Source organism: Podarcis pityusensis, assembly GCF_964106645.2.
Source record: "Podarcis pityusensis genome assembly, chromosome: 16".
Lineage (NCBI taxonomy): Eukaryota > Metazoa > Chordata > Lepidosauria > Squamata > Lacertidae > Podarcis > Podarcis pityusensis.
The window spans coordinates 18,738,596-18,765,077 of NC_138041.1; the positions used below are offsets into that span (position 1 = coordinate 18,738,596).

The window sequence follows — 26,482 nt, forward strand, 5'->3', positions numbered from 1 at the left end:
TGTAGGGTTGATGTGAGCTTGCTCCAAGCCACCGAGGAGAGCTGGGCTCTCCAGCCAAATAAATTGATACACCCTGAACTGAGCCGATTCCGCTTCTCCGGCCGTTCCTTCTAGCAGTGGATGAAAAAAACGGGGTTTGCAGGCTTAACTGGGATTTGCCCGCTGTCTCTTGTTCGTCTTTCTTGCCTTTCCAAAAAGGCCCAGCAAAGGGTTAACCTTCCCCCAGACCCCCGCCCGCCCGCCCTGCCTGGCCCGTTGATGCTGTCAGCCTCCCTGGGGGATCAGCCCGCAGCCCACCCCCCTTTTGTGGCGGCCCGGCGTGTGCCACCCCTTGCCCCCAATCTGCATAATGGCAGGGCCCACGCGCCAGGGCCAGTGCTCCCATCTGCCGCTCGCCCCCACGGGACCCGCAGCCACGCAACCAGCGCAGCGCCCATTGGCTGCCCCGCACCAGCCATCTGCAGCTTCCAGCCAGCACAATAGGCGCCCGGGCCTTTATAGAGCCGGGCAGCCGCCGTGCTTGCTCCCAGAGGCCAGCTGGCTCCGCGCTGAAGACACGACGGCGGGCACGGGCAAGAGACGCTGACGTCGCCACCACCACCAGCAGCAGCAGCCCCGGCTAACAAAAGCCTGAGCAGGACGCGCCAAGCGGGAGAGCCCCTGCGCCAAGTTTGGAAGCCTCTTCTCTTGCAGGGCCCGCAAAGCAGCAACAGGTGCCAGCAGCCCCCTCGACGTGCGCCGCCGTGCCAGGCCCCTGGTGCCCAAGGGCTAAGCGCCAGCGCCCTTCTCCGCCCTCCTTCGAGCCGCCCAAGATGCCCCGGGGGTTCCTGGTGAAGAGGACGCGTCGAGAAGCGCCCATTTCGTACCGGATCCGGACCCCGCAGAAGGAGGTGGATGGCGGCGGGGTGCCGTCGGGGCTGCTGCTCCCCGGCGGGGTCTTGGCCTTGCCCTCCTCCGCCCCAAGGAAGCTGCCCCGGGCCGGGGGGCTGCCAGACTGCCCGGCCCCAGGGCCCGGCCCCCTGCGCCTGGCGGGAAGCGCCGCGCCGCTGGGCAGCTGTCTGGAGCGAGGGGGCCTCCATTCGGGATCGCCGGCGCCGGGCGCGTCCGCCCCGACGTGCGCCTCGCAGGCTCTGGGCACCGGGTCGGCTTGCGCGCCGTCGGCTAAGCAGCCCAGCGCCCTGGCGCCCGCGAAGAGGGCCGTCGGGGGTGGCGGCGCAGCCCCTGCCCGAGGGGCGGTGGTGCTGCTGGGCGCCTTCGTGTGCCAGCTGTGCCAGGAGTCCTACCCGGGCCCGTTGGCGCTGGCGCAACACTGCTGCTCCCGCATCGCCCGCGTCGAGTACCGCTGCCACGAGTGCAGCAAGGCCTTCAGCTGCCCGGCCAACCTGGCTTCCCACCGCCGCTGGCACAAGCCCCGGGGCGGAGGCGGCGGGCACGCGGGGGGCACCACCAAGGAGAACGAGAGTCCCGAGCCGGGCAACGCGCCCAGGGGGGCCCTGCCCCACCCCGGCGCCGCCGAAGGGAGCTACTGCTGCTCGCATTGCCCCAAGCGCTTCCGCCGCCGGGCCTACCTTGGCAAGCACTTGGCTCTGCACAGCGCTGGAGGGCAGGTGCTGTCCGAAAGCCAGTGCCTCCGCGGCAATCTCGCCCCTTGGCCCAAGAAACCCTTTTAAGAAACCCCGCCAGGACCGGGATCGAGGGCGCCCTCTCAGACAGTGCTGAGAAGGGGCGGGGGGGGGGCAGCATTGCCAAGGCCTGGCCCCACAGGCCCCTGCCCCAGCTGTCCGGACTGAGGAGCCAGGGCTAGCCAGGCACCCGTGTTGTGCCACCGGCCGTTCTCCATCACCCGCAGTCTGCAGGACAGGAAACGAACTTCTGTGTGATCCGAAGGCTGGCACCTTTCCTCGATGATTTTTTCAGTGTGACTCTGAAGCTGCTACGGCCTTTGCGGGGGACCTAAATGTATTGTTTTATTTGTTGGGAGCCAGAGTGCAGAACTTCTGTTGCACTTCACAACGGATTCTTGCATGGACCCTGAACTAAGATCTGTGGCGCCAGATTACAAAGACAATCTCGACTTTCTCAGTTCCCAGCTTCCAGCTGAAACTGTGCAGTGAGAATGGCGGTTCCCGGCATGTGCAGCCTCTCCAAGAACAGACTGAAATGCAAGAGGCATCATCCAGTGAAGAACTGATCTTCCAGTGTGGTTTTCAGGGTGCAAGGGAATAGGAAGTGGGTATTAGTGAGAATGCCGACAGCTGGAATTTGAGATTGTGATTGTGTGATAGTAAAAGAAGCGTTTTGGAAAAAACAAAACGCAAACCTGCCTTGTCTCTCCTCTCTTTCTGTGTAAGAGTTTTGCATTATTGGACACATGGTGTCTCATTGCCGGAGGTGGTAGACATGCTTGTGAAACCACGTGGCTTTCTTCCAAATGTGTTTGGAATACATTCAGAAACAAATCTGCTGTTTTGATTTCAGATTCGTTAATCCATACACAATGTCACAGAATCAATGAACATGGGTAAAACTTCATACCTGATGCTTCGGCACATTTAATGAAAACAGATTGTACTCCTTAGGTTTGGTTGCAAATTGAGGAAAGTTTTTATTTTTATTTTTTTAAAATGCTTTTCTCCAAGTAAGAAAAAAAGTCATTAGCGAGGAACATTCCTGCCTAAGCCTGTTGCTGATGCACTACTTTTCTGCTGACAGGGAGCCTTTTCTTTGCATGGGAGATTGTTCAAAAACACGATCACTCCACATGCGTTATTCTTGGAAGCACTTAGAGCCTCAGGACTCTGCCACCTCGCATTTGTAAACTGGGCTTGAGTTAGGAGAAATATGCACTTATCCATAAACTCCTAGTCCATTCTAGAGCAGCACTTTCACAAATCTGGGAAGCCCATTCAAATTATTCTACCCCAGTAAGCACAGAGTCCAGTAAGGTTAATCAGAGCACTGTTGAACTTGCTCTGCAAAGGGTGATGCTCCCTTTAGCCCATCAGACTGGGTGCACAGCAATGGTTTGAGAGTAATTACACCATGTTAAGCTGCCTCGTGAAACACCCTCCTTGCTGCTGAACAATGCTGTGTGCACAAACCCAGGTGTGTGTGTTCTTTGTGTTGTTTAATGCACTGTCATTGGGTTGCATTTGTGTCGTCCTACACCTCCAGCCTCCCCTGTAGCACCACCCACAAGCTGGATGGTGTCCTAAAAAGGCGGCGGGGAGGGGGAGTAGGTCCCTCCCTCCTCTGCCTTGTTTGAAAGACCTTTGCTAGTTATGAGAGAGGAAGAGGTGGAAAGTCCCTCTCCATATGCTCAGAATTGGTCATGATTTCAGAGTTTTAAAAAATGGCCCCCTGAACTTTTCTAACGGCAAAGGATACTCTGAGCTTGGGAAAGGGAGAGCACAGCCTTTATTTTGGCTCTCTCCTTTCTTTTAATGTCAAATACTGTGTGTGTGTGTGTGTGTTTACTCAGCAGCATGGAATGCTGTCTGCACTTGCTCAGGGGTACCCTCTTGTTTATTATCACTTCGCTAAGCCCTGGCATTACAAAAAGGTTACTGCTTGGATCAGGCTGATAGCTTGCTACGAATCCTCAACAGAATGTACTTTGTAAATGTACAGCTTGTCCCTTCAAGCTCAGGGCAAAGTCGTGAAAGGGGCATGAAAGTCTTCTCTCTCACACAGATACATACGCTCTCCGAAAGGGTGTTCCTTTCCCACAAGCATTCTTCACCAGTGATATATCATAGAAGAATGCCAGCTGTGACCCTTTATGATTATAGTGTGTGCCATAGAGAGAAGGGCAGTCCTCACACAGCCCAGGTGAGCCCATCCTCAGGAGTGGCCCTCTGTGGGCACAAGTGGAACTTCATCTAAGCAAACGCTGAGGTTCCGAGAAAGCTGACCACATCACACACTTGAATGGGCAAGGATCCTAAACCTCAGAAGCAGCTGCCTCTTCTTTGATCTGCTGAATTGGCCCCTTTCATTCACGCTACACTCTGAGGTGATGTGTGTTAAGCCACATCTTTTTAAGCCACTCCACTTTTTTTTTGGCAAAAGGACCGGCAAAGTCTTTGGCAGCTGATGGACTCTTCTAATGGGCACAACAAAGAGATCTGTGCAGGCTGGAATCTTGCATACTTTTCCCACTTACAAAACGTGGTCTTTGTCAAAGGCGCTACTGTGCATGAAAAGTAGCCTTGCCCGCATGCTTTAAAACAAAACAAAACAAAACAAAACAAAACGAAACAAAACGAAACAAAACGAAACAAAACAAAACAAAACAAAACAAAACAAAACAAAACAAAACAAAACAAAACAAAACAAAACAAAACAAAAGATGCAATGGCAATCCACAAAATAAAGCTGCGGGTTGCGCACAGACACATTGCTGTGTTGACATGAAACCTGCTCAGAGGGAGCTGCTGACAACAGAAGGTTAACACACACTGCAGCCACTGAAAGACACATTTTGCATGAGGGCTGGGGTGGGGGGGTGGGGAGCCCCATTCATAGGGCCTGAAGATAGGCAGAATGGATCTTGGCAAAGAGAAAGTGGTGCTAGGGAGACAAGGTGACTGAGGAATAGCAGAAAGAGGACCCAGGAAGAAGATAGAGCAAAGAACAGAGAGACAGGGGGGCTAAGCAGAAAGGAAGAGAACAAGCCGTAGGCTGAGAAGAGCGAATGGGTAGAGGGAGCAGAAGGGAAAACACTTAAGGGGTCAGAGAGCAGGGCAGGTGGGCGGGCGAAGGACTCACCCAGGCAGAGTCCATTATATTGATTATGAAATGTCCTCAGCCAAACCTAAGATTTAGCCCACTTAATTATATAGCCAGGAAGGAAGGAACAAAACCACTAACTGCAAGTCTCCTAAAAGGAGCGAGTCTGGACAAGCAAGGAAGTGGCTTCTGTTCTCCATCCGGAAGCAAACTACCCGGAATTATAGAGAGCATTAGCTCTGATATCAGCGGATATGGGTGGGTGGGGAGAACGCAGAGACACAAAAGGAGAAAAGCGAGTTGAAATGGAGGGGGCAGCTCATCTAGATGGAATCACAGAAACCGTGCCCCCACTTCCTCCCCTCGGCTTAACCAGCAGCGTACACACACACACACACACACAACCACCCCTTGTTTTTCCAGGCCCTCCGTTTCCCCAAAAGTTGCCAGCAAAGACGACAAAGAAGTCCACGGCATGTGGCTGCAGACCAAAGACTTTATTGCACAAGGAGGGCCACGGCTAGTCTGTACATTCAGTTCAAATCCAGGCAGGAGGCTGGGGTGGGGCAGACAGACGGACAACAAGATTCCCCACCTCCCCTCGCCTCTCTTAACCTTGGTCCAAGGAGGAAGGAAGGAAAAATATGTACAGGACACACAGACACAAAACGGCACAGGGGGAGAAGGGTGCCCCACCTCCTCTTGCTTCTCGAGGTGGGGCGGGCCAAGATCAGGATAGCCAACGAGCTGCCCTCTGGATCTTGCTGGGGCTCTCAGCTCCAACCAGCCTGAGTCAGCATGGCAAATAGTCAGGGAAGGTATGAGTCCGCCACAACCGGAGGGCGTCACGTTGGCTACCCCTGGCAGAATTGGAGGAGGGGGGAGCAATGGGTAGCACCACTGGAGGCGGTGAGATAAAACAGCAAGCTGGATTGTCTTGCCCCCACCTAGGAAGAATCTGTGATGGGTTACAAGAAGAGGTGGAAATGAGGACCACACAGGGCAAGGAGGGAGCAGGGCTTGTGTCACAGCTTTCAAAAACTTCACAGTTAACGGGCATGCGGGCCAAGGCCTCCATCAGGCAGGAAGCCCCCTGTGCAGTCCCAAATCAGTGCTGGGATGGGTTGGGGGGAGGAGGAGGGAGGGAGGGAGGGAATGGAGGCAGCGAGGGAAGGTTTGCTCAATCCTTCTCCCTCCAGCACCACCACTGTACACACCTCTGCCCAGGGAAAATCGTCAACCTGGGCATGTCACACTCTCCCCTTCCTCAAAGGCGATCTGCAGTTATTGCCTGGTGAATTTATTTTATTTTATTTTGTCCGATGGAACCACAAGGGTGGCATTTCCACGGGGGCTGGTGGCAAGAAAAGTCCAGGGTCCAAAATCGTAATTTGGTTTTTTAAAAAATTAAAAAAGATGCTCAACGAGACAACCATTCCCACCCCTAACCCCACCCTGGAGAGGAGGCTTGTATGGCTCCAAACTAAGGTTACAGGCTGGTGCACAAATTAATTGGGGAAGGGGGTGGGGCAGTAGCCCCTGAAAGGAACTGGGTGGCAAGCCTTGGTCGATAGGTGCAACCTGTTCACTAACAGGGGCCCAAAGAGTTCCACCTCATCCAAGGTGGCCAGTTGAACCCTGTGTCCTTTGGGCCCTCAAACTTCAGCTTCCACCCAACCACCCCCCATTCTGGGAATATACAACACCCCCAACCAGTGGTGAGAGCTGTAGCACTAGCCACAACAAAGGCTAGCAGAGGGAGGGCTTAAGTGGGGGGGGGGGCACGGAGCACGTTGTACTGGAACAGCCTGTCAAAAGTCTCTGTTGTGCTCCAAGTAAAGAGTGAGTGAGAGCACCAGCTACCCCCTCCTAGGCCCCCAAAGGTGTGATGAGGTCAGAGGGCCTCAAGGGCAGTGGGGAGGCGTTGGGGGGCCGCCCAGCATCTGTGTGACCTGGCTGAGCTGAGCTGCCGCCGTCTCTGATGCTTCCTTCAAGCGCTGGGTGTTCTCTTGAAGGGTCTGCACTTCCGCCTGCAACGCCGCCTTTTCAGCCTTCTCCTGGAGGACAAACAAGGAAGAAAGGAAACTCAGAAACACATCAGGGGCTCCATCCCATTACGCTGGCTTGGTTCTAATCCATCTAGAGGCTGAGGGGACAAGGCTGCTGTTGCTGCAACAATTAAAGCCTGCATCTGACCATATGAAGCCACACACTCGCCGAGGTCCTCAAGAGAGACCCTGTCGCATGCCTAGACAGATCCTGCTGCTGTTGGTGATGTGTGTTTTCTGGATGATGCTGACTCGCAGCAGGACCTTCTCGGTGGTGGTTCCCAATGTGTGGGACACCCTCCCCAGTGAGGTGCATCTTGTCTTCTGCATCAGTGTAATATTCCGGAGGAATTTTAAACCGTTCCTGCTCACCCAGGCTTTCGATGGCCAAAAGATACTGCTCCCAGCAACCCTGAAATTATTAGCTGATTTTTAAAAAAGATGCTCTTAATTTTTTAATAAATAAATAAATTTATATTTAATTGTATTGCTTCACCACTCTGTTGTTTGCTGCCCAGGGCTCCTTTGGGTGAGGATTCAACAAATAAATAAATAGCACTTGAGGGGGTGGGAAGACAGTGCCCTTCCTTGTTTGCTATGTCTTGTTGGAGGAACACTTGGCCCCCAGGAGCTCCATTAGGCCCCCTTCTCCTTCAGCATTCTATTCCAGGCTAGAAACATTCCCAACCACCAGGACCCTTTCGAAAAGGGCTTTCAAACAGCCCCACACTAGGCTTTGAAGTGCAAACAATTGGGGCCTCAAAATGCAGTGTCACCTGATGTCACCATGGCGTTAGGTGATTGACAACAAGGTGGCACTACCCACCTGTCAAATTAGGCCCACCAGAGTGGCGGGGGATAAGGATGGAAGCTGTTGGCTAGAAAATGCTTCCTGAATGACAACTGGACAGATCTGGTCCAGCAAGACTGCTCAGGAGTTCCCTCAGCACCTCAGAGATTAATCAACGCATTGTGGCTGGAGGTTTTGTAGGCAATACCCCACAAACTGTTCTAGTGAGGCCTCATTAATTCAGACATTGCTGAGGAGAAAGTTCCACATGGCATGACTAAAAAATAAACAAGGAAACCCACATCTCTACGAAGGGAGGAAAACCAGACAGTCTGCAATGTCTGAGTTTGGGCAGCGAGTCCTGATAATGACACATACCCGGGGGTGAGGGTGTTATAGGTGGATGCCAAGCTATTTTAAGAGGAAGCCTCCTCCTTTCAGAATGATTTTTAAAGGAAAATGGGAAGGGAAGAATTCATGGTTCACATTCATGAACAAATCTGATGGCTTTCTGCAGGGCTTGAAGGGGAAAAAAATGAAGATTATGGGCAGTTCCTTCACTGCAAAGGTTTCATTCTATGTGCATTTATTTATACACAGATAACCCAGGGGCTGAGCAGCCTTTGGACTTGTGGGACCTACTTGCTTGTTCTACCAGAATCTTGAGGTCTATCAACCAGAATCAGGTGCACAACTGCAGCTCAGGTGGATGGAAGGACACTAAGACTTAAGGGGCAAGGTGCCTTTTGAGCACAAACGCAGGCCAGGAATTTGTACTCAGCATCAGCACAGATGCCAAGTCCACAAGCCCTTTTTCACAAAAACCCAGTCCTGCTTCCCCCCCCACCCCAAGTTTTCTTTCTCAGCAACCTATTTTTCTTTATTTATGGTGGTGGGGTAGTCATTTTAGTTGTTGCTGTTTTTGGGAATGAAAAACGCTGGCTGATCCCCCATATATCCACCAATAGATCCTGAACTACCTTGTGCTCGCTTGCCCTGAGATAACAGATATAGCTATGGCCAGGTGGACTTTTTCACAGAACAAGCTGCTGCGGCAGATGGACCCATTCCTCAAGACTGCAGAAGTAGCCAGTGACATGTGCCTCAGGTACAATACCTTGTATGATTTAAAACTGGTTCAAGGGAGGAATAAGTCCCATGAGGAAATATTGAACGAACTGGGCATCTTTAGTTTGGAGAAGTAAAGACTGAGGAGAATTCTTCAAATACCCAAAGGGCTGTTGCCTACAGGAGGGCAAAGACTCTGGGTGCGTCCAGACTTGGAATTTTGTGGGAGCGATTCAAGTGCACACCAGAAGTGAGATTTGCACAATTAAAGGGGATTAAAGTGCTCTGTTGCCCTAGCACAACAAATCCGCTTTAAAAAATAAATAAAATAAAATTTGCAGTTAGGAAAGTGATGGGGAAACGCACCCAAAAATGTGGGATGAACAAATGGTTAACAGTAGGGGTGGGGAACTTTCAGCCCGTATATCCACCCAGTTTGACCCATAAGTCCATTCTGGGCAAACTATGCCCACCTGCCCTACACCTGATGTCAAGCGTGGAGCAGGTAAAAGTGTGGCTTGTCTGAAAGGGATTTTCTTTGTGCAGTACCTCCAAAGTGCCAATAACCAGCTGAGATCCTGATAACTTGCATCCTCCCCTCCCTCTCAAAAGGGCAGCAGATGCTCTTTTTTTAAGAGTGCAAAGAAAAATTTAATGTCATTTTTAGTTTGGCTCTAAATTTGGGAGAATGGGGAATACCTTTCAAAAGTAAATTTTGCAAAAACCTTGCTGGTCTGATCCTCTGTGCCTCTTACATTCCTGCTCACTACCTCACCTTCTGAAGATCTTCCTGCAGTTTCTTGAGTGTCGATTCCAAATGCAGGACCTTATCAGCAAGGCTGAGAGGAAACTGGGACCTGAAAGAGTTGGAAAAGAAGGGAGAACAAGGGTGGGGAGACACTGATGTTAACTATCCTGGCAAATGATTGTTCTCACATTTTTATGTAACTAGGAAGATGTATATATTTTTGCTACGCCTTGCAGAATGGAGAGAAGGAATTCAGGGAGCTGACATACGGATGAGATCTCCCCACCATATAGTTGAACCTCCCCAGCACGCTCAAATCTCTCTTCCCTGTCCCCTTGTACACACACAGAGAGAACTATTTCTTACTCCTCATTGGGTTGCTGCTGACTCGTGCCCCTCTGGACGGTGGTGCACAGGGATTCCCTGCTCTCCAGCACATGCTGCCCTATGGATGGAGAAAGAGGCACAGGTAAGAGATTCAGCCAGAGCAAGAGGAAAGCCCTAGATAGGGGAATGGCCCATAGCTCAGTGGCAGCACTCTGGCTTTGCACACAGAAGGTCCCAGGTTCAAGTCGGACCTGTTCTAAGGCACCTTCCTGTGTTCCTAGGATGCTACCCTACACTAAGTTCCAAGACTTTTGCCGCAGCTAGTGCCAGCCTGTTGGTTTGCCCCCCCCCCCCCACTCACTCACCTTCCCTGGAAAGGGCCTCCAAGATGCTGTTGCAAGCAGAAGCCAAGTTGGCAATGGACTCCCACTCATCCTCCAGGGACTCTCCAGCTTCAGAGAGGACTGGGGGATAAAGGAGAGGGCAAAGCCTTCAGTCCTCAAGCAAACCCTTGGCCCGCCCAGGCGTGGCCACATCAGTGCCTCTGCACTCGGGGAAACGGGGGCAGCGAAGGAACGCAGGGCGGAGGAGGGGAGGATCTCTTACTTTTGGTGATGGAGTTCCGCAGGGAAAGTGTCCGCGGCAGGAACTTATCTGTTTCTCTGGACTCCAAGTGTGGAGAGGTCTTTTCCTCGGGAGGCAGAGATTCGGGGCCTTTGGCTACCTGGCCCACAACGGATTCTTTCTTGTTTACAATGGGATCTCCAGGATGGTCCTAGGAGAAGCAGAGCAGAAAAATCAGCCCTCTGTGCATTCTGCCATGTGGCACAAACGACTAAATGTGGTACACAGTGCAAAATCCAGCTTCCTGAGAAAACTTTGGCTTTCTTTTTTCTTTAAGAAACTTTCCAGCCTTCTTAAGACAGCAGCAACAGGATATTCTTATCCTAATCCTCATAAACTAGCAAGAAATCTACTGTTGCTACAAGGGGTAGGAGATGGAGAAGGGGATGTGTATGCTGCAAAGACCTAGACCAGGGGTCTGCAACCCGCAGCTCCGGAGCCACATGTGGCTCTTTTACACCTTTGCCGCGGCTCCGGGGCGGATACTAGCGAGGGGAGGAGGCGCACTGTGCGCCCCGACACTCCCCACTGTGGCGGGCGCTGTACTGGCTGTGACGTCGCATGGGGGCGGTGCGTGCGTTAGTCACGCACCGTCCCGACGTCACCTTCCCACCCGCTGTCAGATCGGAGGGCAGCGGCGCGTATGCTTTAAATGTCGCAATGGTTTTGCGGCTCCCAGGTTTTTTGTCTTAAAGGTTGCAGACCCCTGACCTAGACAAATGGGGTGTGATTCAGGGCCCATTTCAGTAGATGATCAAGGGATGGAGCAACACCCCTGTGATGTAAGATTGCAGGTGAGTGAGAAGCAACATGACAGAAGTTTATGAAAGTATGCATGAGAGCGAGAATGGACAGAGACATTCTTTTCTTCCTCTCTCAATACACGATGCTGAATGTTGGGGGATTTAGAGCAGATAAAATAAATGACTTCTTCATGCAGTGCATAGTTAAACCATGGAGCTCACTTCTGTAGGAGGCTGGGATGGCCACCATCCAACTTTAAAAGAGGATTGGGCAAATTCATAGCAGATAAAGCTACCAATGGCTACTAGTGTTGCCTTCACAGTCAAGGGCAGTAATGCATCTGAATACCAGTTGCTGGAAGACATAGGAGGGGAGAGGGCTCTTGTGCTCAGATCCTGTTTGCAGGTTTCCTACAAGCATTTGGTTGGCCACAGTGATAACAGGATGCTGGACTAGGTGGGCCATTGGCCTCATCCAGCAGTCTCTTCTTATGTTCTTATATTTGATGCCTCAGGTTATACAATGCTAGCAGGTTGCGTGTGTGTGTGTGTGTGTGTGTGTGCGCGCACGCGTGCGTGCGCACACACACACTCAACTCCTTCCACTTTAAAGGGTTGCCTCAGGTGCTACTGTTGGAGAGGGAGTGCAGCTGTGCTGGGGAATTGGATCTGCACAGAGGATCATATCCAGAAACGGCCAACCCTTCACCAGGCAAGGGGCTGGTAGGTGTGGCTTTGCCAAAATGGCCTCATGAGCCGTGGGGAGGCCTCATTAGGCCCATGGGTTGAAGATTCCCTACCAATGAGCTATAGTTTGATGCAGAATGTCCCATGCACAATCACAGCACCCCCAGTTAAAAGAACCAGGAAGGGGAAGAAGGGGAAGACCTTCCTCTGCCTGAGACACCTCCCTCCCATTCCTCTGTTGCCTCCCTTGTGCCTGTTTTGGGACAGTAAGCCCCTTGAGGCAGGAACTTGCCAAACATGCTCCTTGTAAATCACCACGAACATAGATGCCACTATATTATTTAAAGTGGTTGTTGTGACTATTATTAATGTTAAAATCAAAAGGCACATAAACAGAGGTACAAAGAGAGAAGACAAACACTTACTACGTCCTGCTCTGCAGAGGGCTTGGGTGTGGCAGCCAGGATGAGATCCGGAGGGGGATTTGGCAGGACAGGGATGTCCTGAGGTGGCACCCTGCAAAGAATGAGACCCCAGACACTGAGACATGGAGGCAGGAATGGAGAACGTATGCTAAAAGGATGATGAGTTGCTGATACCATATCTGAGGTCTCAGAACGAAGTCACAGCATTTCCTACAAACGTTTTCCAACACATAACAGTCTGATTTAGATCTAAACCCATCTTGTAAGAAACCCTGCCTTTTTTGCAGCCTTGGTTCCTGAATATCACACATTTTTAAAAAATGGCCAGAGGAAGGGAAACGGCTATTCTATTCTTTGATGGCTAACCTTCTCCCCCTCTTGCAGGAGCTGCAAAAGCTGATGAAAAGAAAGGAGTTGGCAGCTAGTAGACCCAGAGCAGAATCTGGTCCACTGACAAATGTTAGCAGCCCTCTTCGCCCCTCCAATTACCCGCAAACTTGTTATCATGGGTCTTGAGGAAAAGACATGTTTACAGGTGCACATGCACACACACCCCTCACACTCCCTTTATGCCATGCTTCTCTCTCTTCAGGTGCTTCTAGCAGCAGAAAAAAGAGGAAGCTTGGAGCAGCAATGAAAGGCGTTTTGCAGTCTCCTACATCCCTGCAAAAAACAGACAAGGGTCTAACCCAAGATAAAACTGGTGGAAGGGCTGTAGCAGAGCAACTGTTTTGCAAGCAAAGATCCCAGGTTCAATCCCCTGCATCTCCAGTTATACAGATCAGGTGAAGCTCTGTAGGCCCAATATCTTTTGCCATTTGAAGCACAGTGGATAATGCCAAGCTAGAAAAACAGATAGCCTGGACTGAATAAAGCAGTTTCTTGTGTTCCTAAGATCCATGGAATGAGGCAGAGGGAAGTTGGCTGGATGTGACAGGGAAGGGGTGAGTGGGTATGAGCCACGAAAGAGGCTGGAGATACTAGTGCTACTCACGGGTCTGGAGGCTTGGGCGTTCGGTCACTATGGCTCCGCAGAAACTCAGTCCTCTCCTCTGCCAGGCTGTGAGGGGGCCCCCCGTCTGGCAGGGACAGCGAGTGGAGCAGCTGGAGCGTGGCAGGTTTGAACCCTGCTTCACTCCCCGGCCTGGTCAACTCCACATCGCTGGCTGGTGGCTCACTCCTCCTCTTCTCTTGTAGAGACTTTAGGTACAGCTCCGAGAAACTTCTGCCAATGTGGAGGAAAAGGAAGAGGAGAAAGACATCAGAGCACCATCCTGTAGGTTGGGTGGAGGAATAATCTTAAGTGTCGTCCAGCAACAGCTATTCCATCAGGACTAGAGGGCTAGTTTGATATACCTAACAGCAGCCACTGCATCAGGCTGCAGAGCAGGAGCAAAGGGAAGCAAGGCTATAGGCTCTGCAGAGAGAGCAGCTGCCTTTGGCTCACCCACAACTGTCGTGCAGCAGCATCCATTTCATCACGCTACTTTCCAATCAAGCTAGTCATTTTAAGAAGGATAAAAAGATAAAAAGACCTTCTTATTTCTAGAGCAGGGAAGGGACAAAAGGGCACCTCTTTTGCACACAGAATAATTTTATGTATGCTTTCATTACAGAGACTTAAATCCTGCTCTTCAAAGTCCTGGGGCAGAATGTAAAATTGGACAACACAATGAAAACAAATTAAAAGCATATACAGTTACACCAAAAGCAGGGAAACCTAAAAGATCACACAGAGAGACACACACACACAAATACACCAAAAGCTAAGGAAGGGAAGGGTAGAGGAACCCATTTCAAATTAAATTAAAAGGCCGGGGGGTGGGGAATACAGGTCATTAAAATGACACATAAAAGCAGGAGTCAGGCAAGCATCCCTGGGGAGAGCATCTCAAAATCAAGCTGCCACCAATGAGAAAGTTTATTATGGCCAAGACAGCCAGGTCCCAGCGGACTGCTGCTATTATCTCCAGTTCAAGACCCCAGGCACCTTATACAAGGGGGTTTAATGCCAGGACTAGGCACTGGGCAAACCCAAAAGAAATCGGAACTAAAAGCAACACACCAAGGAGAGCAAATATGAGAAACCTGGCCTGGGAGTGTTCCTCTCTCCCATCCCCAAAGTGTACTCACCTCCGGGCCTTTCCATTCTCATCTGGGGGTACGACAGTAATGGTGACCTTCTTGGCAGTGCGCAGAAGCTCAGAGGTCTGGGCATGGCTGAGGCTGGGCAAGGGTCTCTCACAGACACGGACCAGGCGGGCCCCAGGCTGGAGACCAGCTGTCTCAGCAAAGGTGAAGCGCTCCACCTCCGTCACGAAGCCCTCGGGGTCCATCTGGAAGCCCAGCTGGCCAACCCCGTTCCGCAAGAGGGTCAGCTCCCGTGTCTCGCAACCCCGAGTCACCAGCTGTGGGGAGGGGAGATATTTCAGGTGGTGACTAGATTAAGCCAAAGAGCCTATTTTTATAGCCAGTGTATAGCCTTGGGACCCACAGAGTAATAATAAGCACAAGAACCCCTCTAAGCATATGGAGAGTGTATTCCCCCACAGCCAATTAACAGAAGTCACCCCCCACATCTGTAATTCAGGAAGTGGAGCACAAGGGACCCAAATTTAGCACCACAGCACTTTGAATCCAAATGATGCTATGCATCCCTTCCGCTCCCCACCACCCCTTAGCGGGTGAAAACAAATTATTACCTGCAGCCGGTGGACAATGTCACGGATATCGGAGGCCTGACCCTCATCCACACGCATGCAAATGTAATCCCCTGTCTCATAGTAGAGGTCCAAAGTGCAGCTTTCAGAGAAGGTCCAAGCCAGGATGTCCCGGCAGGAACAGTTAAAAACCACCCTCTTCTCACGGGCATCAATAAGGACTAGAAATTCAGCCGAGATGCCCAGCAGGCACCGCAACTCAGGAGTCTTGCTCTCGGGTCCTCTACTGCCATCCCGTGCCCACACGCCCCACACCAAAGCCCCTGCACTGTGTGCCTCTGCCCCCTTTGGCGCCTTGGACTTCTCGCGCTTCTTTGCAGCCAAAGCAATGAGGGCCAAGCGCGACGAGGAGGCCTCCAATGTGCTGGTGGTGGCGTGGTTGAGGGCCAGATCTCGCAAGTACTCCTGGCGGGTGCGCGTTGCCATGGCGTGGAACTTCCCTGAGCGCTCGGCCGCATTTTCTGCATTGATCGCCTTGGCGAGCAGGAGGTCTCGGAAAGCTGGGCCCTTGGCAAAGGAGTTCTCAGCCGGGATGAAGGGACCAAAGCGTGGGATGTCCTTGGTGCAGCTGACAGCCACGCTGAATGGAGCAGCCATTCGCAGAGAGAGAGGAGAAGAAGGGACACAGGACACTTTTTAAATTAAAAAAATGCAATGGAATTGCTTATTTCTCTGCATCACTGAAATAATTTTGCATTGGTCCCAGGATTCAGCATCCTGGGCACCTGAATTTCCATTTGAAAATATATATTAAAAGCAGCTTTCTAGCCCTTATGACTCTCCCCAGAGTACACCTCTTCTTCCTAGGACTTAACCCTCAATGGCCCTGCCTCATGCTCTCATTAAATGCTTTTATCTAGCTAGAAATATCCTTGAACAGTGATAGTGGCCTCTTGCTTGTGAGGATGGAGAGAGGTGTTTGTAGGAACCTCTGACTCTGGGGGTACTCGCCCTACCATATAAAGGTAACAGTCACATCAATTTCGCTGCCCATTTTCCGGCCCTGCCAAACACTGGTATGTGACCTCTGGGAGATTGCTGCGACATGATGGAAACAATTGTGGTGTGGTGGGGGGAGCAGTCTAAACTAAGAGAGTGACCCTGTGCAATCCTAGTTTCCCAAACCTGCTACTTAACAAACAGCATGCAACTATATTTGGGGGCAGGGATCTATGGGCCTCGCTGCAAGCCCACCAAACCAGAGGGCTGGTACAATTAAGGCAGTCAACCTGCTAACAAACAAATTACTGGGCAATAAAAGTAACTGAGTTCAAAAGCAGCTAGGCCTTCCGTACTAAACTGATCAAGGAACTAGGCCCAAAGCCTGAGGCTTTTGAACTTTGCGTTACCCTGACAACCACTCAAGAACAGGCCTCGCAGCTCCCTCTGCTGGTGTGCTGTGACAGTGGTACAGAAAGAAAAGTTCGGGGTTTGAGAGCTTGAAAAAAATGGGGATCCCATACCTCCCAATTTCCTGACGAAAAAAACAGGATGGTCAAATCTCGGCAGCCATTTTTGGTGCCACAATCGCATGCACTCTCGCCCAGAAAAAAAAAAGTACTGTTTTGGGGCACCGCGTGAGATCTTGCCACAGAATAAGGCAGCAGCAATATGGATACAGGAATAAAGGACTGAGAAGCAACCTCATATCTTGGGATTTAATCCAACGTCAGTCCTCCTCAGAGTAGACCCACTGAAATTCATAAATATCCATTCATTCTAATGAGTCTACTCTGGCTATAACTCAGTTGGATACAACCTTTGGTATCTAAGAATCTGGGACAAACAGAGACATTGGTACATCAGATTAATCTTATTCAGAAGTCTAGTTAAACTTGATGCTTTCTTCCTTGAATGGGGCACGTTCATTGCCTATGTGGAAGTGTGGTTAGAGGCAGTGGCTACAGAGTTGGATTAGCACAGGCTTCCTCAACCTGCGGCCCTCCAGATGTTTTGGCCTACAACTCCCATGATCCCTAGCTAACAGGACCAGTGGTCAGGGATGATGGGAATTGTAGTCCAAAACATCTGGAGGGCCAAAGGTTGGGGATGCCTGGATTAGCACCAGGGGGCCTGGGTTCAAAAATCCACTCATTCATGAAGCTCAGTGGGTGACCTTGGGTCCAACACACTCTCTCCCCGATGAGCCTACCACAAAGGACTGCTATGAGGACCATGGGCCACTTTGAGCAACTTGGACGAAGGGTTGGAATAAAATAAGGAAAGAATGGATTTAAAAGTTAACAACGGACAATGATGGCTGCATTCGCACATCATGTTATGCCACAGATTGCTTTAACCATGGTTTGTTCAATGTGGCTCAGAGCCTCATATGTCAAGGACAACGCCTCCCCACATGCACTTACCCTGGCCCTGTGATCAGAGGGTGGCAACACGAGAACAAGCCTTTCCAGCAGTGATTCTGTGGCTGTGGAAAGCTCTCCCCAGGGAAGCTTGCCTAGTACCATCTTTGTCTAGTCTTAGTTGCCAGGCAAACATGTGTGCTTTTTACCTGGGCTTTTGGCCCTTAATTTGAAGGGTTTTAAGTATTTTTGGCCTCTATTAGTTGGGTAATAATAATTTAATAATAATTTATTATCTCTATCCCAGCCCCAGGTAGGAAAAGACCTGCCTTTTATTTATATAGATACGTTTTTAAGGGTTTTTTATTGGTTCTGTGTAATTGGTCTTAGTGTTTGTACCTCACTTTGGGTTATTTTCACAAGGTAAGCAACTTATAAATGTAAATGTAAATAATAATATTGGCACAAGGACTAAAGGATTTACAACCAAAAAATAATAATTTTCTTCAAAACCTCTCGCTGTCAAGTCCATCGAGATGAACAAGTCCAAAGGAGGTGTTACAATTGGAAGGTCAGGGAGAGTTTTGCCAGGTTTCCCCGCACTGCCACCGCCCTCTCACCTGTAAGTAGTGTGCTCTGTGCAAGATTCATGTGCCCTCACCACAATGAACACATGCTGAAAGTGTGAGCGGAACACCTTTGGCGTGAAGGGGAGCGCTCCAGGCTCCTGGAAGACGATGGTCACAATGTCATTTCCAATGTGCCGCTTCCTCAGCAGCTGCAGAAGATTGGGGGCGGGGAGGAAAGGAAGGTTACCAGAGAAATAGGGAGCTGGAGACTTGGGACAGGCACTCTGTTCAGCCTCTGAATGGAGCGTTAAGAGGATGTGAATAAGTTCTGCTTGATACTTCTCCAGTATGTGTGTGGTGGCTTCCCCCTCACTTACTTTTTATGGGGAATCTCTTGTTCCCCTGGCCTAAGCAAAAATGCCCCCACATACCTGCTGGCGGTTGTTAGGGGTGTAGGGTAGCATGGTAGAGACATGGAACATGATCTCATAGTCCTGATACGTGGTATAGAGCGAGTGGGTTCCCGTGGAATCATCTGCAAAGAAGAGTGGCAGAGAGATTAAAAACACTTTCAGTGCAGCTGCTGCTAGCATCCACCCACCTAAAAGGTAGCTTTTTCAGTAAGGGTCTGTGTATGGCAGCCAGGTTGTGCATCCATAGCAGCAACCAGAGGAGCAATGACTGTTGGGAGGAACGGAGAGAGATGAAACACCACGGTGCATCTGCAGCAGCATAACCAGACGCCTTCACCTGCCCCAGCTGCAACAAAACTTGTCTCTCCCAAAACTTGTCTCTCTGCAGTCACAGCAGGCATGGCAACCTTCCAACTTCACGCCCCCCAAAAGCCGTACTTCTCCATTGTCTTCCGAGACAGACAGACGCCAACCAACCAATTTTACTTAATAAATAAACGCATAGCTTTAACAGGAAAAGACAAAAAGAGCTAGGAACTTGACCACTAAGCCCTGCTCAGGCCTGGCATCAACATGTGGCATACAACTACCAGACTTTCAGAAGACATCTGAAGGCAGCCCTGTTTAGGGAACCTTTTAATGTTTAATAGATTATTGTACAGTGGTACCTCAGGTTAAGTACTTAATTCGTTCTGGAGGTCTGTTCTTAACCTGAAACTGTTCTTAACCTGAAGCACCACTTTAGCTAATGGGGCCTCCTGCTGCCGCTGCGCCGCTGGAGCACGATTTCTGTTCTCATCCTGAAGCAAAGTTCTTAACCCAAGGTACTATTTCTGGGTTAGTGGAGTCTGTAACCTGAAGCGTATGTAACCTGAAGCGTATGTAACCCGAGGTACCACTGTATTTTAATATTCTGTTGGAAGCCGCCCAGAGTGGCTGGGGAAACTCAGCCAGATGGGTGGGGTATAAATAATAAATTATTATTATTATTATTATTATTATTATACTGCGGCAAATGCTGTGGGAGAAACAAGGCCCCTTGGGGGGGTGGAGGTTGATGCTGTGAACCCCTCCATCATAGGCTCAGGTTGTATATATGTGTAAATAAACCATGCATCATAAAGACACCATGGTCTCTGCTGCGCCTCATTTCCAAAAGGAACCACAAACCCTGGGTAACTGCCTGAAATCTTTCACTGCTCAGAGACTGGGGTGGCATGCAACAGTACCAATGCTGCTGGGAAATTCAGGTGGTAGATGAGAACTGCATCCAGCTGCCCTCTAAGCAGTTTATATTTTATTACTGTTTACACTGCATGTTTTTTTAAAGTTTTAAGAAGTGGGGGAGAAGGACCAGGAGATCCAGGGTCTACTGCCGAAGACCCCATTGGCCACCTCCTAATCATGACCCTGCAAAACACACACACACACACACATTAATCACACTCCTGTTATACTTACTCTTGTTGTCTAGCTGGGCACGGTACTTGCCAAAGCCGAGCAGCCGGATGCGCTCACCCAAGAGGTCCAGGAATTCCTGGAAAGTTGGCCCTGCTTCCTCGTTGTTGTACATGTCTTCCTCAGAGCCCTGCCCTGCCCGGCAGTACAGCACCCCGACTTTCCGCTGGAAGCTGAGCTGCAGGGAGGGGGAAGTCCGGGATGGGTAGATTGAAGGGCAAGACCCAAACGAGAACCAATCAGAGGCTCTTTCAAAGCCTTCACTTTACTGGGTAGGTCTAATCCAGCATCCTGTTGCACACAGAATGACCAATCAGATTCCTCTTGCGATGCCCACAAGCAGGCCACAAAAGTGCTAGCCCTCTCCTGCTGCTGTTGCCCAGAAACTAGTATTCAGAGTATCCAATGAGAGGCGGAACCACAACAAAAAGCCCATCACGTACTTGTCCCTGCCTTACTTCCGGGTAGCTGGAGTAAAAGATCTTAACATATGTGTCTCGGTAGAAAATCTTTAAAGCCTGCAGATTGATGTGGGACAAGGCACTCTTTAAAAGTACCTGAGGTCCCAAGCTGCGTTGGGCTTTAAAAGTCAAAGTCAACACCTTGAATGGAAATGAACCCGTAGCCATGCTCATTTGAGACAGCAGAGGAAGATGGGCCTTCCAGATATTGTTGGACTACAACAACTCCCATAATTCCTGGCTGTTAGCTATGCTGGCTGGGGATCATGGGAGGTGGAGTATAATAACATTGGGTGGGCTACAGGTTCCCCAGCCCTGCCTTACAACTCAGCTGGATGTTCTTTGATGGTTGCCTTCTGATTTTTAAATTATTATTTTTAAATACAAATGATACAAATCTAGCCGCTCAAGGAAGAAACTGATTGTCAAGATCCATTTCAATGGGGATTTAGGCCCAGTTTTGGCCCAGAACCTGCCTTGATCGCCCTGTACGACGACCTCAGTTGGGAGAGAAACATGAGTCATGTGTCTCTGTTTATTCTCTTCAACCTCTCAGCGGCTTTCAATACCATCAACCATGGCATCCTTCTGGAGTTAGGACTGTGTGGCACTGCTTTGAGGTAGTTCCAGTACTACTTGGATTGATGTTTCCAGTGAGCATACCTTCCCATTTTTTCTCACAAGATCTCGGGAGCCATTTTAGGGGCTGCGACTTCACATGCTCTCGCATTTTTGGGCACTACATGAGATCTTGCCCCCCCCCAAAAAAACCCGCTGGGGGGGGCAAGAGCGAGAGTCACATGACTTGCCCAGAAGCCATCCCAGAAGATGCATGTCCCAGTTTTGCATCAGGAAAAGTTGGAAGGTCTGAGAGTGTTGCTTAGGGAGTATTCTTCAGCCCATTGAGCCTTCAATGTGAGGTTCCTCGGGATTCGATTTTATTTCTTGGTTGACATCTGATGCCCTTTTAAACGTGTTGTGGGATTATTGGTTTGTTTTTATTTTTACTATGTATTTTGTATTTTTTATACACTCGTACCTCGGTTCCCGAACACCTCAGGAGTCGAATGTTCTGGCTCCCAAACAATCAAAAACCAGAAGTGAGTGTTCCAGTTTTTGAATGTTCTTTTGGAAGCCAAACGTCGGATGGGGCTTCTGCGGCTTCCAGTTGGCTGCAGGAGCTTCCTGCAGCCAATCAGAAGCCATTCTTTGGAAGTCGAATGGACCTCCGGAACGGATTCTGTTTGACTTCCGAGGTACGACTGTATTGCAAATTTATGTTGTGAACCGTTCTGAGATCTATGGATGAAGGGCAGTAGAAAAACAAATAAACAATTTTTCATGGCAGTAAACGGCCTTGAAGGTAGTTCTAAGACATAACAGGGTGAGGAACATGTGTTTTGAATGAAACAGCCTTACCCCTTGTTCATCCAACTTGAGCAAGGTCTCTGGGACCTTTGGGGAACTAGAGGCCAGGCGGAGACACTGCAGGTTGAGCTCTGGCATGACGTGTTCCAGCAACTTCTTGGGAGGGATGCCCCGTGGGGCAGTGTGGCGGGCCGAAAGGGGAAGAGCATCCTCCAGAATAGATCCCCGCAGAGTCCGGAGCTGGGAGGAAAACAACAGCTGTCAAGGGGACAGGAGGAGGATCACACCAAGGGGATTCCTCTCCACATAAGGCCATGACACCACTCAGTGTGGCCTAATGGCTAGGATGTTGGGGTGGGACCTGAGAAAAGCTAGGGTTAAGTCCTACCTTTGCCACAGACTATCTTTTAGGCCACATTTACACCATCAAGTGGTATAATGCCACTTCAAACAGCCATGGTTTCCACCAAAGAATTCTGGGAGCTGTAGTTTGTCAAGGGTGCTGAGAGTTGTTAGGAGACTCCTTATTCCCCTCACAGCCCTACAGTTCCCAGAGTGCTTTAACAATTAACCCCTGTTCCCAGAGGATTCTGGGAATTGTAGGTCTGTGAGGAGAATAGGGGGGTCTCCAAATAACTCTCAACACCTGTAACAAACTACAGTTCCCAGGATTCCCAGCCATGGCTGTTTAAAGTGGAATACTAGTGCTTTAAACATCTGGTGTGAATGTGGCGGCTGTCGTCTGCTCTGGGCTGGTGCCAGTTCTCCTGGGAAGGTGTCTTTCTCCAAGAAAGAAGAATCTGCATAGATAGAACTACATTATACAAACCATAAATTTAAGAATGGGTGACTGGGCTTCCACTAAACCCTCCCTCCCTCCCTCCCCATCTTGTTTTCCTTGTGTGCTGTGTATTTTAGAGAGTAAGCCTGAGAGCAGAGACAGTTCTCACAGCTGATTTTTGGTAAGCAAATTTAGCTCGCAGTTTGGGATAAAAAAACACATGAATGGCTACTGCGGCATGTCGTAAGAACCCACCTGACTTGTGCGGATTATAAGGCGGTAATTGTACTGGGGTCCAGCGCTGCCCTCTTTCTCCTCACGCCGTAGTGATACAGCCACAGAGCCCAGCTTATCGTCCACCCCAAAGTAATTCTGGTGCTCTGTGTGGAGAGAAGCGAGGAACCTGCCTTGAGGACAGCTTGCAAACAAAGCCAACCAGAGTCTCTGAAAACAAGGAACCTCACAGCAAAGGAGGCCAGCAGGAGGCCTACACTTGCCCCATGCCCAGCGGTCCATTTTTGCCCTCAGCCACCCTGAACACCAAGGGTGACCAGAAGGTCCATTGGGGTCTAGTGGATGATGTCTGTATGATTCAGGAGATCAGCAAAGTTTTCCGAAAACTTTGAACAGGGGAAACAATTTTCTCCATTTGAACAAGGCTGCTGGAACGAGGAAAGCTAGCCAGGAGTAGGTGATGGTGGGAAAGGAGATTGAGCTCTGTTTTCAAGTATTGGACACAAAGTCCTTGGCTTGGAATGTGCTCAGAGGCACCCTCTTCTCAACTACATAATTCTAACTGTAAACTTTTATTCCTGGGTTTGGGCTGGTAGATTGTGGGGTTGATCTGAGAAGGCTGAGGGCAGACCATTCTTCCTTGTACACCAGGCTTCATCAACCTAGAGAGGCCTCCAAATTTTTTCAGACTAAAACTCCCATCAGCCACACAGCAGTTGGTTGGGAGAGGCTACTGTGCACCAGGAAAGGACAAAAAGGTAGCCCATCACTCCCAAACTGGGATTTTGTCTTCTCCCAATCTCCAACTTGCATCCAGTCACACCTCCTATTCAGGGCAGGTGTCACCACATTTTAGGAACATGCCTTTGAAGCGGCTCTGCCCTGCCCCTTGCAAGGCACACTAGGTTCTAAAATTTCATTTTTTTCCAGATGCCTTCACCAGCACTGCAATCCTCTTAAGCTTCAGAGTGACCACACCACTTGCTGTCCATTGTTTTGGTCTCCTTTTTAAGCCATATAAATGCATTTCAACACACCTAAGAGCCACTCAATTTAATGCGCAGGGCTGTTGTTGGAATGGATCTAAAGGGGGCTGAATGTCTTCAATAAAGCTATCTCTGTTGGAGAAAGAACGAATGATCTATTGCTGTTTCAGAAACATTAACGAAGAGATTGCATGCATTGAATAATACAAATGCTGCAGACAATTTTGTTGAAATATGGCACCCTTTTATAAAATACTTTACTGATAACCCTGAAGAATGGCAAGTACCAAAATCAGAGATTGGACTTTGGCAAATTTTAACTAGATTGATCTCTCCTGAAGGGGGGAAGAGTTGGGGTTTTGTTTTTGTATTCACCCCCTTTTGTAATGGCTATATATTGGGAATTAATACAGCTATGTTAAAAATAAAAAATAAAGGCAACTCCGACAAAGGACCAACGGTTGCATAAACTAATAAAATTTGCGTAATGAGCAAGTTTAACGGCTAAAAAAAGAAACTGGAACGAGGAAAAAATAAGGCGTGGGATTGTTTTGAAGAATATTTAAAAAGAGACGGTATCATGGTTAATTTCCAGGTTGGATTAACTTAGGACCAGCAGTGGACAAGATAAATGAACAGAGAGGAAGAAAAAGGATGGAAGTCTACTGGGGATGCAGCGAACCAAAGAATATGAACTAGAATGTCAGTGAAGGATAGACTGGGAAGCTGATACAGACTGGGTACGTAAATCCATGTATATAAATGAGTGCAACTTTAATTTTAAAATGCATAAATAAAATTATTTTTAAAAATTAAAATTAAAGCTATGCATCATGCAAAAAGGAAGCAAGAGGAGGCAAAATAATGGTCCAGGAATTGGAATTCTAGTTTTAGGAGAAAGAAAAATGTCTCCCTAGTCAGGTTTTCCATACTGCGCACTCTCTGTATACCCCTCTACTGTGTCCTACACAACCCCTACTAGCCTTTTTGCTTTTTCCTCACTTCAACCCCTGCTCCATCTCACCCTGCCAGCAGCCGCTCACCCTTGCCGTAGAAATGCTTCCGATAATAGCAGGCTCCGAGGTCGGCGTACTCAATGGCATGGCTTGTCCGGCTGGTCCTCTGCCCGTAGCTCTCCCGGGGCTCCTCCAGCACAGAGACTGCCATGTTGGGGCAGTGAAACCCTGCAAGGGAGCCCCGGTGCTGGCCGATCCCCCACTCGGCCTCGCCCCCAGCCTCCATGCGGAAGTTGGGGCAGCTGAGCACCAGAGGCCCGTCTTTGTCCTCGCTCCCCTCTCCCTCAAAAGGGGGCGCCAGGTCCGTCTGGCAGCGTTCCCGTTCCGACGCAGCCGATGCCCCGGTGGTGACATTGCCAGGCTTCTCCGCCTCTCGGGTGGCCTCGCCCGGCTCGAAGAGGATGCTCTGGACGTCGTAGTGGGCCAAGTGGCGACCCCACACTGGCACGGGTGCCTCAGAAGGCACAGGGTCCGCAGCCGGTGCACCGTCCGCCTCGGTCTCCCACACTTCGTTGGCTGCCAGTCCCAGCAGAAGCAGGGGGTCACGAAAGCGCCGTGCCGTGGGGCTGCCGGCCCGTGGCTCTTCGTGGCTGTGTGCCCGGGCCCGAGGGGGCGCGGGGCACTTTGTGGATGTGTTGGGGCTGCTGCTGATGCGGTGAAGGCCAACTCCAGCGGCGGGTTGCACAGTGGGCAAGGGAGAGCCGGGGGCGGCAGGGGCAGGGGCCAGCTCCCCTTCGCTGAGCGTCACGTCGCTGTTGCTGCGATGCATGAGGTAGCTACGCCTCGGGGACCTCAGTGGAGGGCCGCACTGCCCCACAAGGGGGCCCTCAGCCACCTGGGGCTTGGGGGCCCGGAAGGTGTCGAAAGAGAGGGACGTGAGAGGTGGTCGGTTCCAGTGGCTTCGGGTCTTGCGGATGAAGAGGTCGTCTGACTGCATTGCCTCCAGGCCCACAGACCTCTCCCCTCGCGCTGGCCCAGGCACCCAAAGGACCACGGGGGAATCTGGATCCTACCCAACTGGAGAAAGAAGAAACAACACCAATCCCGCTTCCCCAGGTGCGTCAGCAAATCAGGTTGTCAGCATGTAACAGGCCGCAGTCTCTTTGGCGGAAGAGGTCAATGCCCCGCCCATGGGGAGGGGCTTCCAAACACGCTTAAAAGGGATCTAGTCCTGCTGGGGAGATCCAAGCTGCTCCTCAGAAACAGTCTCCATGCAGAGGCGAGGGTCAGCACACAGCAGCCAGGCGGGCAGGGGTGCCAGGAATCACCTGGCCACGGCAAAGCTGTCTAGCCATTTTGAGGGCTGTTTACTGCAGTGGAAAAAAAGAGGCATGGGAGAGAGGGAAGAAGATAGTTGAAAAAGATCTGCTTTGAGCCAAACACGCCGGTTTTATGGAGCTGGAATTCAAGCCTGCTGTGATATCCACATCTCCTGCTTTGGAGACCTTGCCAAACTTTCCCAGATGGAGTACAAGGATTGGGCCCAGGAGGCCTGAAAGATTGTACTTCCCTACACAAACTTACCCAGGTGTCAAGATCCTCAGGTGAGCACCTTCTCTCGTTTCTGTCAACCTCAGAGCCACAGTTGGTGGTGACATCAAAGAGAGAGTCTATTCTCTGGCTGCTCCCACATTGTGGGATTTCCTCCTAAGAGAGGCTAGGCTGGCTCCCTCTTTGTTATCCTTCTGCGGGCAAGCCCAAACCTTCCTGTTCAGACAGGCCTTTGGAAATTAAGGTGCGGATGATGCTGACAGAATCATAGAAACGCAGAGTTGGAAGGGACCCTAAGGGTCATCAAGTCCAACCCCCTGCAATGCAGGAATCTCAGCTGAAGCATCCATGAAACATACCCATCCAGCCTTAAAAACCTCCAAGGAAGGAGAGTCCACAACTTCCCGAGGGAGACTGCTCCACTGTTATACAGCTCTTACTGTCAGAAAGAAATATGTTTAGTTGGAATCTCCTTTCTTGCAATCTCCTTT

At 50.3% G+C, this 26,482-nt stretch overlaps 2 protein-coding genes and 1 long non-coding RNA gene across 8 annotated transcripts in view; 2 read left to right on the forward strand and 1 right to left on the reverse strand.

Moving 5' to 3' along the window:
* The window catches only part of LOC308466046, a 170,293-nt gene that overhangs the window by 26,896 nt on the left and 116,915 nt on the right, over positions 1–26,482 (forward strand). The window lies entirely within an intron of this gene.
* Positions 550–2,283, forward strand: LOC308464766 (insulinoma-associated protein 1-like). Its single transcript, XM_080984358.1, has one exon. The coding sequence runs from the start codon at positions 813–815 to the stop codon at positions 1,668–1,670; it is 858 nt and encodes a 285-aa protein (XP_080840484.1). The 5' UTR covers positions 550–812; the 3' UTR covers positions 1,671–2,283.
* The window catches only part of SIPA1 (signal-induced proliferation-associated 1), a 35,325-nt gene continuing 14,052 nt past the window's right edge, over positions 5,210–26,482 (reverse strand). For all 6 annotated transcript variants that reach the window (XM_080986193.1, XM_080986197.1, XM_080986192.1 and 3 more), the window contains 15 exons: positions 24,528–25,810; positions 22,520–22,644; positions 21,535–21,723; positions 19,658–19,832; positions 18,215–18,318; positions 17,835–17,992; positions 14,894–15,491; positions 14,325–14,599; positions 13,186–13,416; positions 12,192–12,282; positions 10,319–10,487; positions 10,078–10,176; positions 9,752–9,830; positions 9,413–9,494; positions 5,210–6,788 (listed from right to left, as the gene is read on the reverse strand). In XM_080986193.1, the coding sequence (XP_080842319.1) occupies positions 6,636–6,788; positions 9,413–9,494; positions 9,752–9,830; positions 10,078–10,176; positions 10,319–10,487; positions 12,192–12,282; positions 13,186–13,416; positions 14,325–14,599; positions 14,894–15,491; positions 17,835–17,992; positions 18,215–18,318; positions 19,658–19,832; positions 21,535–21,723; positions 22,520–22,644; positions 24,528–25,437 (3,438 nt within the window). In that variant the 5' untranslated portion in view covers positions 25,438–25,810 and the 3' untranslated portion in view covers positions 5,210–6,635. The remainder of the gene's footprint in view (positions 6,789–9,412; positions 9,495–9,751; positions 9,831–10,077; positions 10,177–10,318; positions 10,488–12,191; positions 12,283–13,185; positions 13,417–14,324; positions 14,600–14,893; positions 15,492–17,834; positions 17,993–18,214; positions 18,319–19,657; positions 19,833–21,534; positions 21,724–22,519; positions 22,645–24,527; positions 25,811–26,482) is intronic.

Excerpts from the sequence above, each read along its gene's own strand:
- LOC308464766 (XM_080984358.1), top strand. The coding sequence starts at position 813 with ATGCCCCGGGGGTTCCTGGTGAAGAGGACGCGTCGAGAAGCGCCCATT.